A 13,624-nucleotide genomic window follows, 5' to 3' on the forward strand; every position below is an offset into this window, starting at 1 on the left:
GACGAAAAGATTTTGATTCCACCCTGTCTAAAAGAGTGGTATGAGTGGAACCTCCACCAGACATGTGAAGCATACTCCATACATGGACGGATAAGGCCCTTGTACATAAATAGCAGCTGAGGGGGTGAGAAAAACTGGCGGAGACGTCTCAGAACACCTAACTTCATAGAAGCTGTTTTAGCAAGACAAGAGATGTGAAGTTTCCAGTTATATTATAAGAAAAGAACAGACCGAGGATGTTCAGTGTAGAACAGGGGAACAGTTGAGTGCCATTGAAGAGGGGATGGTTGTCTGGAAGGTTGTGTCGAGTTGATAGATGGAGGAATTGAGTTTTTGAGGCATTGAACAATACCAAGTTGGCATTGAACAATACCAAATTAAACAATACCAATCAGAAATTTTGGAGATCAGAAGTCAGGCGTTTTGTGGCTTCACTGCATGGACTGTTTACTTTCTGAAGGTTTGGATGTCTACGAAAAGACATGGAAAAGTGCAGGGTGGCGTCATCAGCGTAGGAGTGAATAGGATAAGAAGTTTGGTTTAGATCATTGATGAATAATAGGAAGAAGGTGGATGACAGGACAAAACCCTGAGGAACACCACTGTTAATAGATTTAGGAGAGCAGTGACCGTCAACCACAACAGCAATAGAACGGTCAGAAAGGAAACTTGAGATGAATTTATAGAGAAGCCGTAAGGGGGTAGTTTGGAAAACAAAGCTTTGTGCCAGATTCTATCAAAAGCTTTCGATATGTCTAAGGCAACAGCAAAAGTTTCACCAAAATCTCTAAAAGAGGATGACCAAGAATCGGTAAGGATAGCCAGAAGATCACCAGTAGAGCGGCCTTGACAGAACTTATACTGGTGATCAGATAGAATGTTGTGAAGTGATAGATGTTTAAGAATTTTCCTGTTGAGGATAGGTTCAAAAATTTTAAATAGGCAGGAAATTCAAGCAATAGGACGGTAGTTTAAGGGATTAGAATGGTCACCATTTTTAGGAATAGGGTGAATGTAAGGCAAACTTCCACGAAGAAGGAATGATAGATGTTGACAGACAAAGTTGAAAGAGTTTGAATAAGCAAGGTGCAAGGACGAAGGCGCAGTTTCGGAAAACAATAGGAGGGAACCCCATAAGGTCCATAAGCCTTCCAGTGAGGGCATAGAAGACATCATTGATAAGAATTTTAATAGGTAGCCTGAAGTAATCTGAGGGTGGAGGAGAGGGAGGAACAAGACCTGAATCGTCCAATGTAGAGTTTTCAGCAAAGATATGAGCGAAGAGCTCAATAGATGTAATAACAGTGGTGCCATCTGGTTGAAAAAAAAAATGAGAGAAAGAAGGAGCAAAGTTATTGGAGATGTTTTTTTGGCTAGGTGCCAGAAGTCACGAGGGGAGTTAGATCTTGAAAGATTTTGACACTTTCTATTAATGAAGTTTTTGGGTAGTTGGAGAACAGACTTGGCATGGGTCCGGACAGAAATATAAAGTGCATGAGATTCTGGTGATGGAAGGCACAAGTGCCTTCTGTGGGCGACTTCTCTGTCATGTACAGCAAAAGAACAGGCTGTGTTAAACCAAGATTTGGAAGGTTTAGGTCAAGAAAAAAGAGTGAGAAATGTACGTCTCCATGCCAGACACTATCACCTCTGTTATGCACTCAGTACACAGAGACGGGTCTCTGACACGGAAGCAGTAGTTATTCCAAAGAAAATCAGCAAAATACTTCCTCAGGTTCCTCCAACTAGCAGAGACAAAACACCAGAGGCACCTTCCCTTAGGGGGATCCTGAGGAAGGACTGGAACCATAAGACAAGATACAAATATGAGATTTGTTACCCTCTCTCCTCTTGAGGAGAGAGGTTACCCTCTCTCCTCAACAGAGGAGAGAGGGTAACAGCTTAAGCAGAAGGATTAGAGGTTAGGAAAAAGGTCAAGAATGTTGGGCGAATCTCCAAGACAGTCAGGAATACGAGTAAGGTGTAGCACCAATTGCTCTAGATCGTGGAGGACAGCAAAACTGAAGATTATTTCACCAGGATGGTCAGTGAAGGGAAAGGAAAGCCAAAGCTGATGATGAACATGGAAGTCTCCAAGAATGGAAATGTGCGCAAAAGGGAAGAGAGTCAGGATGCGCTCCACTTTGGAAGTTCAGTAGTCAAAGAATTTCTTATAGTCAGAAGAGTTAGATAAGAGATATACAACACAGATAAATTTAGTTTCAGAATGGCTCTGTAGTTGTAGCCAGATGATGAAAAAACTTGGAAGATTCAAGAGCGTGGGCACGAGAGCAGGTTAAGTCGTTGCGCACATAAACGCAACATCCAGCTTTGGATTAAAAATGAGCATAGAGAAAGTAGGAGGGAACAGAAAAGGGGCTACTGTCAGTTGCCTCAGACACCTGTGTTTCAGTGAGGAAAACAAGATGAGGTTTAGTAGAAGAGAGGTGGTGTTCTATAGATCGAATTTGATCTAAGACCGCGAATGTTGCAGAAGTTAATGAAGAAAGAGTTGAGAGGGGTGCCAAGATAGTTAGAGTCGATACCAGAAGTGTAGTCCGACCTGGGGACATTTGTGGTCCCCTCCCCAGATGGGGACACCGAGGCTGGTGTAGGAGTCGTCATGATAATTTTGAATTTTGAGTGAAGGGTGTATGTGTAATTAGGTGCTTGTAGTTTTGTGTGAAGGAAGAGAGCTGTCTTTATAGGGCAGGCTGTAACTGCCCCCTTTTGTTGTGAGACACAAAAGGAAACGTTCAGTGAGGTCACAACTGGGTTTAATGATAAGCTCGCAGCATCCCCTGATCCAGTGCTTTAGACCTCACTGGGAGTAATTATCGTTTATATATATATATATATATATATATATATATATATATATATATATATATATATATATATATATATATATATATATATATATATATAAAGATAATATTGTGGATCCTTATCAGTCTTTTCTACTGAGGTTGCCTTCTGTCATCTCATCAAGACAAAGAAAGGTAATATTTCTGTCCTCGTCTAAGAATTATATATTTGAATAACTGGAAAGCGCATAATAAAAAAATAATAGATAGTAGTAGTAGATATAGTAGTAGTAGTAGTAGTAGTAGTAGTAGTAGTAGTAGTAGTAGTAGTAGTAGTAGTAGTAGTAGAAGTAGTAGTAGTAGTAGTAGTAGTAGTAGTAGTAGTAGTAATAATAATAATAATAATAATAATAATAATAATAATAATAATAATAACAATAATAATAATAATAATAATCTTTCAAATCTATTTCTCTTAAGCTATATTTGTTTTTCCTCCTTAAAACTCCACTGATGATTATTTAAATCGTTGTGACAACAGTCGATTGTAAATGACTCTCCTCCTTTATAAAAGGAAGAATTTCTATTCTTATTGTGTCTTTGTCAGTCATCAGTTCTCCCAAGTACAGGTGACACCTCTTTCCTATAAATTGGTGACTGTATTATGTATTAGTCCATCTTTACTCCCCTTGTTTGGAGCCTGATGTTGCTAAGGAAAGGCTATGGAACTCATTGTCTCTGAGGTTTTCTCCTCCACATCTATTTCTTATCGAGGCACTTGAATACGTTGAGAATACATTCATGGCTTAGTTGAGAGGTTTTGTTGGACCTATTGGCCTGCTATGGGTAGTGGATATGGGTATTCTCCCTTGCTCAGAGGCTCTGCGTCACTATTGCTTGGATGTCGGTGCCGCTTTGGCTATGATTCTCCTGAAAATAAGAGAAATATGTTAGTTTTTGTGGAAATTAAAAGAATTTTATGATGGTAACATTTTTCCCCACCCTGTACATACACACAGCTTCTGTGTGTTCATGTAATCATGGTTGAGTTCAGTGAGACTGCAATGTAAACTTTTCACATCACTGATGTCATTATCTGTAAATACGTTCAAAAGCGAAACTGAGTAAATAGCGTATTCAAATATCATGATTTATTTGATAATTGTCGATCGTGTGACATAGCGCTGCCGCCAGCTGTATGAGTACAATCTGGAAGTGGGTGTAGTCTATTGATACGTATCAGTCGCATGCACTTTAGTTTCTCACCAGAGAAAAATTAATTCATTCACATGTTCGTAAAAATATGAGTGACTGTTCCTTTTCCCGTAAAGCCTCAACAACACACATCTGTCAGTTTTAAGAACAACAAGTTGCTCAACTGTCTACAGTTACTGTCTATGAAGTCCGTAATACAGGACATGTATTGATATGAAATCTCTCTTCTTAGTTAAGAGTAGGAGTTCCGAAGTAATAATACAGTTGTATTTTACGCTAGCCAGACCTCTTCTACAATATGCTGTGCAGTTCTGACCGCCACGTTACAGGAAGGATATAGGTCTATTAGAATCAGTACAAAGAAGAATGACTAAAAGAATACAGCAAATGAAGGGTATTCCTCACGAAACGAGACTGAAGCTTTTAAATATACATTCCTTAGAGAGATGTAGGTTAAGACGGGACCTGATAGTCTTTAAGTGGTATAGGGGTTATAACAAGGGTGACGTAAGCAAAATTTTCAAGATCAATAATCAGGATGGAACAAGAAATAATGGATTCAAGCATAAAGAATTTAGGTTCAAGAAAGAATTGGTTCTCAAATATAGTGTTAGATAAATGGAAAGGATTCAGTAATCAGGCTAGTGCTGAGTCACTAGGGAGCTTCAAAGAAGATTAGGAAATTTATGGATGATGGTGATAGGTGGAAATAGGTCGGTATGTTGCATACAGAGATTGCCATGTTTTTATGTATTTATTTTCTCTCTCTCTCTCTCTCTCTCTCTCTCTCTCTCTCTCTCTCTCTCTCTCTCTCTCTCTCTCTCTCTCTCTCTCTCTCTCTCTCTCTCTCTCTCTCTCTCTCTCTCTCTCTCTCTCTCAAATAGATTATTAGCTTGTCATAAGTATTAAGTAGGTAGTTAGGAGGAGACATTAATAAAAATATTAATAGATAAAAATATTAATAGATTAGTAGACAGACAAACAGATAGACAGACAAACAGATAGACAAATAAAGGGATGGATAGATAGGTAGACAGACTGATATACAGATGCAATCAGGTAAAAAAAAAAAAAAAAACTAGACACATACAGGATGAGCCAAAAAATTTTCATTATGAAATTTTTGTCATTACCAGAAAAACTAATATATTTCTCTTATTTTCAGGAGAATCATAGAAAATTCATAGAGAATCATTGATATAAAAACATCAAAGGATCCAGCAACTCAATATTCAGTGCAAGAGAAGGTAAAGATTGTGAAGGCCTATTTTGCAACCAAATCAGTAGTCCTCACCCAGCGACAATTCAGGAGGGACTTTCCCGGGGGAAACGCACCCAGCAGACAAGACTTTTTTTTTTTTTGACAGGAGGCTGATCTCTCATGGAGTACTGTTATACGCATTATGCACCAAGATTGTTTGGTGGGTGCATTTCTCCTTAGGAAGTCCCTCCTGAATTGTCGCTGAGTAAGGATTACTGATTCCATCGCAAAATAAGCCCTCCACAATCTTTACCCTCTCTTTCACTGAATATTGAGTTGCTGATCCAGTGATGCTTTTGATTAAAAATCTAAGACTTTAGCAATAATTCTCCTGAAAATAAGAGAAATATCTTAGTTTTTTGTGGAAATTAAAAGAAATATATATATATATATATATATATATATATATATATATATATATATATATATATATATATATATATATATATATATATATATATATATATATATATATAATGCAAATCCAGCCATCTCCGTTCAATTATTACGGAAAAGTACGTGAAAACTGAAGTGGTAAACGTGTGATATAAAACATATTATTTAAATTTTGTACATAGTAGTTCATAAAGTTAACACACAAACACACTGCACTGACTCAGTATTCTAATGGTCTCTGTTTTCCCTTAGGAGTGCCTGTGCCCATCATCATAGTGTGGGTCGCCGTCAAGTCAACCCTCGTAAGTCAATCTAACGTTCCTTTATTCCTGGGTAAAGAGCGTGAAGAGTAAAATTCAGGCGTGAAGTGGAAAGTTAAATAAGAATGTGTTTTGTGTTTTTAAGTCTGTTACAAAACGAAGCTAAGACATGTTCAGGCAAGTGGATCTTGCAGTTTGAATGGTTCTCCCCTGCCCGGCTCAGTCAGTTGATAGTATCCAGGTCAAGTCAAGGGTTGGTTACAGCGATTCAGGGAGGAAGGGAATCGTGGTACGCCTGAATCCAAAAAACGGTCTAGGCCAGGGGTGTCAAACTCACGGCCCGCGGGCCAAATGAGGCCCGCTGGATGGTCCGCGAGGCGCCAAGAGATTTTTCAACTCGAGTTACTATAATTGTTATAACTGAGGAAGATGTAGCTAAACATAATAACATAATAATTTTTACCTTTTACCTTAATAATGTATTTTTGTTAAACCAGGATGACCAGCAAAATAAGTTATAATCCTCAGTCTTGCCAAATAAGTAATTACCAAATCTTTGATGGCCCTCGAGACCATAACCAAGTGGATAATTGGCCCTCGAAAGGATTTGAGTTTGACATCCTTGGTCTAGGCGATCCTGAAAGACAAATAAGAGGGCTGTTACTGTCTTAAAGTGTGCAGCAGAGTCTGATGTCAAGATCACTGGACGTTTCAAGAAAGTAACAGCCGTCTGGTATGCCCAGTCAGGCTTATCGCGACTCCCTTCCTCCCTGAACCGGTGTAACCAACGTTGGACTTGTCCTGGATACTGCTAACTGTTCATTTATTTATCTGACTGAATGACCTGGTTACTTGAGGCTCATGATCTGCGCAATAGTCTTAACTTATAAAGACTGAACCACAGGGATACACCAGCTCTCTCAATAGTACGTTTGTCTCTCTCAGAGTCAAACCGCTAACTGACTTACTCTCGATCCTGCAGAAGCAGCGAGCTAAAGCATTCCCACGCTCTGACGAACACGAGGCGGGGAAGCGGGTTAGATGCAAGACTTATCCTACTGTGTGGTTCAATAGGCCACGAGGTTAAAAATCATTCTATCTTTCATTAATTATTTTAGGAAACCTATTGGGGCTGGCTGGAATTGTATTCCTTAATACTCGACTAAGACGTTCATTCTTTTTGGGTATTAGTTTCATCTCGCTACTAAAAGAGAAAGGATTTTTTTTTTTTTTTTAATCGAGACAGAATAGGCTGCAAGAAATTTACAGTAAACAAAACACACACCCAGTGGGCCATGACTCACTCACCGGAATACAATACAATAAAAATACAAAATACAATAAGAGAATGAAAAAAAAAAAAAAAAAAAGTAAAAAACTGTCTCTCATCTACCTACCAGACATAACCTTCAAGACATAACACTTGTTCTCCTCACACTGAAGCCAAGTATAGTAAACTATAACACGGGATACAGGACCTGAAATATCGCCCTTAAAAAATCAAGCACCAGAGCACCGTCTTTTGATATTATTACTAAACCCAAGGCTATATTTAGTAGACAGGTCTTCCTTTATTATTATTATTATTATTATTATTATTATTATTATTATTATTATTATTATTATTATTATTGTGAAAATCTATCTGAGGTCATTAAGAGATCATAAAACTGATACAGACGTAAGCGCTGTTCTCTCAATGAGTAAACATGGATGTGAAAAATCAAGGAAAGAAAACGAAAAATAAAAGAAGACATAAATACTAACTGCAGTAAGCTAACAAGAAGTTGTTAAGTTTTGTTCCGAATTTATCTATGGAAGCTTCTGAAACAATTTCATCAGGAAGTAGATTCCACACATTTGTCAAATTTGGGCGTTCGTCATTGACTGAGTTGCCGGTGATCGCCGGCTGTTTTACTGTAAGGGTTCGTTCACACTACAAGCAGAGCAGAGCGGAGCAGAGCGGTTAGCGGCATTAATTTTGATATAGTTTTGAATGTACAAACGCTCGGCTGTTCACACCACGAGCGGAGCGGCGCAGCGCGGAGCAGAGCAGAGAGCGGCACGCTTGGGAAATTCGGAGGTATTTTTTGCTGCTCGCTGCTAGCGGTCCTCCGCGGCTCCACCCTTTGATGAGCATGGCCAAGAAGCTATCAACAAAGGTGAGTTTTTATTGCTGAGGTCAAAATTACAAAAACTTACCAGAGTGCCCATAGTTCAGGTATAATTTAATGATATATAACAGCCGTATGTTGAGAAAAGCTAATTTGGCTATAATCTCATCCTATACACAATCATCAATGACCCACATAACCATGAGACATGGCTTTAAACAACGAAATTCATGTTCCTTTTGTGAATCGTTACATTTTTCATCATCCTTCCAGATAAACACCGATTAGTTTATCGGGCTGTTGCCTGCCCGACCTGCTCTGTGGCAAAAAGCTCACCCAGACTTTCAAAATCGAGATATCCGTGACACCTTCTTGCGTGAAATGGCAGATGATTTATCAGTCACCGGTGAGTAGAAACTAAAGTAAATGACATGAATTAGTGGGGTTTGCGAGTGAAATACTAAGCTAGCAGGACATGAAATATAACTTTTTATAAATTTGCATAACATATCTACAACATTTACAAAACATATTTTAGAAAAAAATAAAAGATAAAAGCTTCGCTCAAAGACTAGTCGACCGTATAAATTGTTAGGTAGCCTACTATTTCGGAAGCAGATTATAATTAATATAATTAAAAGTGGAGGATAACAATTGTGATTATAGTGATTGAGCTTTATTATCGATATTTTAAGTTTTTTTTTTTTTGCTTAGCATTAATAATAATAGGTAGCTGATAATAATAATGATGGTCATATAAAAAAAAATAAATAAATAATACAGGAAAAAATAGAAAAAAAACAGCGTGGCCTAGGCCTACTACTTAAAATATAGAATTTCAGAGATGTTCGACGTACTAATTATGTTTGTAACATGTTTTGAAAGTTCCCTGCTGACGGTAGATTTTCACAAATTCTAGATACTAAGCAACTGTACATCTCAAAAAAATCATTGGGAATTACAATTGCGGTTTTATAATGTCTTTATTTATTTATTTATTTATTTATTTTATTTTATTTTATTATTTTATTTTTTTTACATATGTAAATGTTTAAAACTTACGAAAAACCACCGCCAATTACATTGTCACTTACTATAAATTATACACTTTACCCAACCTTATCAGCTTGCCTTGGAACCACACCGACACCATTTACATAATTTTTGAGCTAGTCACGGATCCATGAGGGATAGGCCGATGGTCTTCCGCGATACAGGGTTTGCGGATTGGCAGGATGGTCCTCACACCAATCTTCATAATCATTTGCATCTACTTTTTCCATTGATAAGACAAAGTTATGGAGAACGATTGTCGCCAGTGTGATAGTAGTTGCATTGTCAACGTTGACTTCCATAGCCGTGCAAAGTACACGCCACTTTCCTGCCAGAATACCGAATGCACTTTCAACACAACGGCGGCAACGCGAATGACTGTAGTTGAACACTCGTTTTTCATAGGACATGCCAGTGATATATGGGGTGATGAGGTCTTTTCGAAGCGGATACGCTGCGTCTCCAAGTAGGAAGAGCGGCAGTTCTGTTTGCAAGTGTGAAGTAGTTTTGATAGTTGCTGGGAGGTTAAACGCATTGGAGTCCATAAGATGCTTAATTTTTTATCTTCCGAAAATTCCTCCATCGCTCTCCTTCCCGTACGCTCCGACATCCACAAAAATGAACTTGAGATCTGGACCAGCAACACCTTTTAGCACGATTAAGAAGAATTTTTTGTAGTTATAATAAGTGGAGCCACTGTTGTCTGGGCACTGAAGGCGAATATGTTCGCCGTCAATACAGCCAATGGTGTTTGGGAAGTTCCACCTATCAAGGAACTCCTTTGCTGTATCTTGAAGGGATTGCCTTGTCAGCATTGGCAGATACATTTCATGTAATTCCCAAATAGCCAAGCAAGTCTCCTTGACAATGCCAGATACGGTAGATACTCCAAGGCGGAAAGAGAACTCCAATGACCTGAATGATGCTCCCATCGCCAAAAACCTGAAAGTGAAGAAAAAAATAATAATAATAATATCGAATAGGACTTAGGTATTAACGTATTGGTTAAAATAATATCGTAAGAAACTATTCTTAACTCATTATTTAGGAAAGGTTATTTACGACTCTAAATTTTGCTAACTGTTCACGTTTTTTTTTTTTCTTTTGACCATACAATATTCCAGTAGATATATATATCGTAATATATAAGTAAAATACTTTTTTTTTCAGTCAGTGAGGTCAAAGAGCGTCTGAAAACTCTAAATGATGCCATGAAAAAGCACGTGAATTCCCTGCTGAAAACAAGATTTGGTGCCCCGGCCTTTGACAAGTCCTCTCAGATAACATGCCCTATTTTACAAAGCTTCTCTTCATGAAAAATGAGTTCATTGGACGTAAAATGACATCAAGTAACCCGGGGGATACACAGTGCAGCGAACGAGACTACGATGCCCAGAGCTTCGATGACACAAACGACCAAATGGAGGAAAATAATGAGGAAGATTTGGTGGAGCAAGCACTACAGGCATCTGGAATATCCTTAGCCGGAAACAGATGTCCAAGCGAGGCCTCGACGTGTTCAGCTTCGCAGTCAAAGCGAAAAAGGTACAGAACAGCATGTTCGGACAGCATTGAGGAAGAGAAGCTCAATCTATTGAAAGAAACCTTTGCAATTTCAAAGCAGAAAATGGAAGAAACAAAAGACCCATTGGAAATGTTTGCTATGGATTTGGCCAATGATCTGAAGGAAGCTGGAATTGAAGCAAATAACTTCGAAGGCATTACTGAAACAAACAGACACTAGTTGTGTCCAGAGAGCATCTGACGTCCAGCAAACATACGAAACTCTTGTGCTAACTAACCAATATTCTGACCCAACAGATCCAACACAATATTCTTCAGTATATAATCCTAACAAATGGTAATTGTCCAAAAAAGAACATGCCAAATTAGTAAAAGCTGTAGTCCTGTAAAGAGATACAACACGTTATGTAAAGACGTTAATTTTGTTCAAACTACTTTGCTTTACATGTATCCTCAATAAAAATTAAAGACGTTAATTTTGTTCAAAGTACTTTGCTTTACATGCATCCTCAATAAAAATTTGTGAATTATTACTGAATAGAAAGCTTGTCTTACCTTTTCGAAATTTTTCTTTCTAGGGAGTGTAGTAGTACATCAAAACTTGCCGGTTTCATCCGTAAATACGCGAAGAATCGCGATTCATCTCTCCTCAGTTCGTGGAAGAGATGGTGGTATTCTCCATACCGATCTCTCCTTACGTTGATGGGATGGACCCCGTGTTTCCGTTTCTGTTTTTTGCTGTCAAGCAATAGGAATCCACAAACGAAATCCTCCATAGCGACTGATTCTTGTGCAGGTCGCCCTGCTCTGCTTATATGTGAACACCCTATCCGCGCTACTCCGCTCCGCTCTGCTTGTAGTGTGAACGAACCCCAAGGGTCGGTCACCGCTCAGTTCTCTGAAGATACACATTCTGAAACTGCCTCTCGTGATTCATCTTGATGCTCTGTACTTATGTGCTACAAAACATTGATCCTAGATGTTTATAATAACAGTATCCACGGGATCTGGTGATGCACATTCTACAGAACAGTTATTATAACCTAAATACTCATAACTAGGCTCTCAGTGCATATTTAGTTTGAAGCATTTTTTCCCCTAGTTTCTAAAGGGATTAATGTTTTATATGGAAAATCCCCAAAAGAGTCGAGCAAGTATTATTTGTGCTGCCAGGATATTGTGACGGTCGAAACAGTGCCGAGACGAAAGGACTGGCTGTTATCAGACATGCGGACTTTTACAAAACACCCAACAAACCCGAGGTAGGAGTTATGAATTTATAGTGTTGTTGTAAAACCCCAGTCTATACATTTGTTGCGGTTGATTGCACGAACATAGCAGGAAGGAAGAACCAGGATGTGAAAGGATAGCGGCAACTCAGGGAAGACAGGATGTAAACGGACAAGCAGCAACTCAGGGAAGATGATGGGAGACATGTCAACAAACTATTTTCACCAGTGTCCCGCTAAGATTTGGCATCAAAACCTGGTTATTTCCTTCATATGTATCAGGATTTGTATACGGGCATGTTAAGTGTATAACTCAAATGATAAAAGAAGGTCATATAGAGAGAAAAAAAAAAATAGTATTCGTCCCAAAGTGATACACCACAAACCCGATATAATGTGTGCAGGATTTAGCTCGTTTTGCCATATTTCTTGCTCTCTGCTTTATAATGGTTGTTGAAAATGTTCCTCATATTTTATAAATAGGTTTGATAACACAAATGACAGATTTTTTATTTATTTATTTATTTTATTTTATTTATTTTTATTTATTTATTTATTTATTTTTTCTAGCTGCCTTTCATATGTAAAATTCAGTCGGCAGGTGAATCTGGCAGTTTTCCAGACCATAGCGAAAGCCCCAGTTGGGGATAAATGTTTGGGAAAATTAGTTGGCTGAACAAATAATTTACTGAAAAGCACGGCCATTGAAACGTAAATTATGATGTGTTCGGCGAACAGGAATAAATTGAGGTGATAATGCTCTGTGAAGAGGATGTTCATTATTATTGACAATAAAAAATAAAAAAAACGATGATGAAGCTTCATGTTTACATTAGGCTGTAAAAAAAAAAAAAAAAAAAAAAAAAAAAAAAAAAAAAACTTATGTTAAAAGAGCGGTCCAAAACCTTTAAATGAGATGGAGTAGCTGACATCAAAACTGGACAACAGTACTTAAAGAACGGTAAAATTAATAAAATAACTATTTCAAACAACCATCATTGAAAATGGCTCTGCATTTTCTCAATAAATCACTCTTTTCGGAAATTAGAGAAGAGATTATCCTAACGTGATTTTCAAAAGTCAGTTTGGAGAAGTTTTAAGGAATTACAGGTGTTGATTACTAGTGTTAATTATCATATCCGGATGTGTGGGATTGGGAGTCCTTGAGCGACTAAAGATTATGCTATTGGTCTTGCAAAAGACAATCAAATATGGAATAATCGAAATCAGGTTTTCTGTAAGCAGAGTATATATATATATATATATATATATATATATATATATATATATATATATATATATATATATATATATATATATATATATATATATATTTTTTTTTTTTTTTTTTTTTTTTTTTTTTTTTTAATGCTTTGATTGTCATGACTTCATGGAACTTGCATTCATCTTTCAAAGAGCGAAAGCCAATAAGACCAGAGATGAATACACATGGAACGCTATTCCCTCTTAATATAAAAAGTTTATTAAATCCTAGAATGGACAGCACTTATAAATTTTGAAACGCAGAGACAGAAGTTTCAGAGCAGCATAAGACATGACAGTTAAAAGCTGCAGCAGATACCTCATTTAGATTTTTTTTTAATCCACGGACATTAGCACATAAATCCTTGCAATATTTACTCCCAAAGCCCGGATTAGAATTAATATTGTCAGATAACAACAGCAACAACAACAACAACACAACAACAACAGCAACAACAACAGCAACGACAACAATAAAAACAGTAACGATAATAAAACGTAG

At 37.5% G+C, this 13,624-nt stretch overlaps 1 protein-coding gene and 1 long non-coding RNA gene across 5 annotated transcripts in view; both read left to right on the forward strand.

Annotated features, from left to right (window-relative positions):
- The window catches only part of LOC135099760 (diuretic hormone receptor-like), a 251,589-nt gene that overhangs the window by 209,369 nt on the left and 28,596 nt on the right, over positions 1–13,624 (forward strand). For all 4 annotated transcript variants that reach the window (XM_064002269.1, XM_064002268.1, XM_064002267.1 and 1 more), the window contains one exon: positions 5,932–5,981. In XM_064002269.1, coding sequence (XP_063858339.1) covers positions 5,932–5,981 — 50 coding nt within the window. The remainder of the gene's footprint in view (positions 1–5,931; positions 5,982–13,624) is intronic.
- LOC135099761 (uncharacterized) lies at positions 7,602–11,117 on the forward strand. Its single transcript, XR_010268346.1, has 3 exons — positions 7,602–8,101; positions 8,327–8,459; positions 10,277–11,117. It is a non-coding gene; the product is annotated as an uncharacterized LOC135099761 (long non-coding RNA).

This window comes from Scylla paramamosain, chromosome 4 (genome assembly GCF_035594125.1).
Source record: "Scylla paramamosain isolate STU-SP2022 chromosome 4, ASM3559412v1, whole genome shotgun sequence".
Taxonomy (NCBI): domain Eukaryota; kingdom Metazoa; phylum Arthropoda; class Malacostraca; order Decapoda; family Portunidae; genus Scylla; species Scylla paramamosain.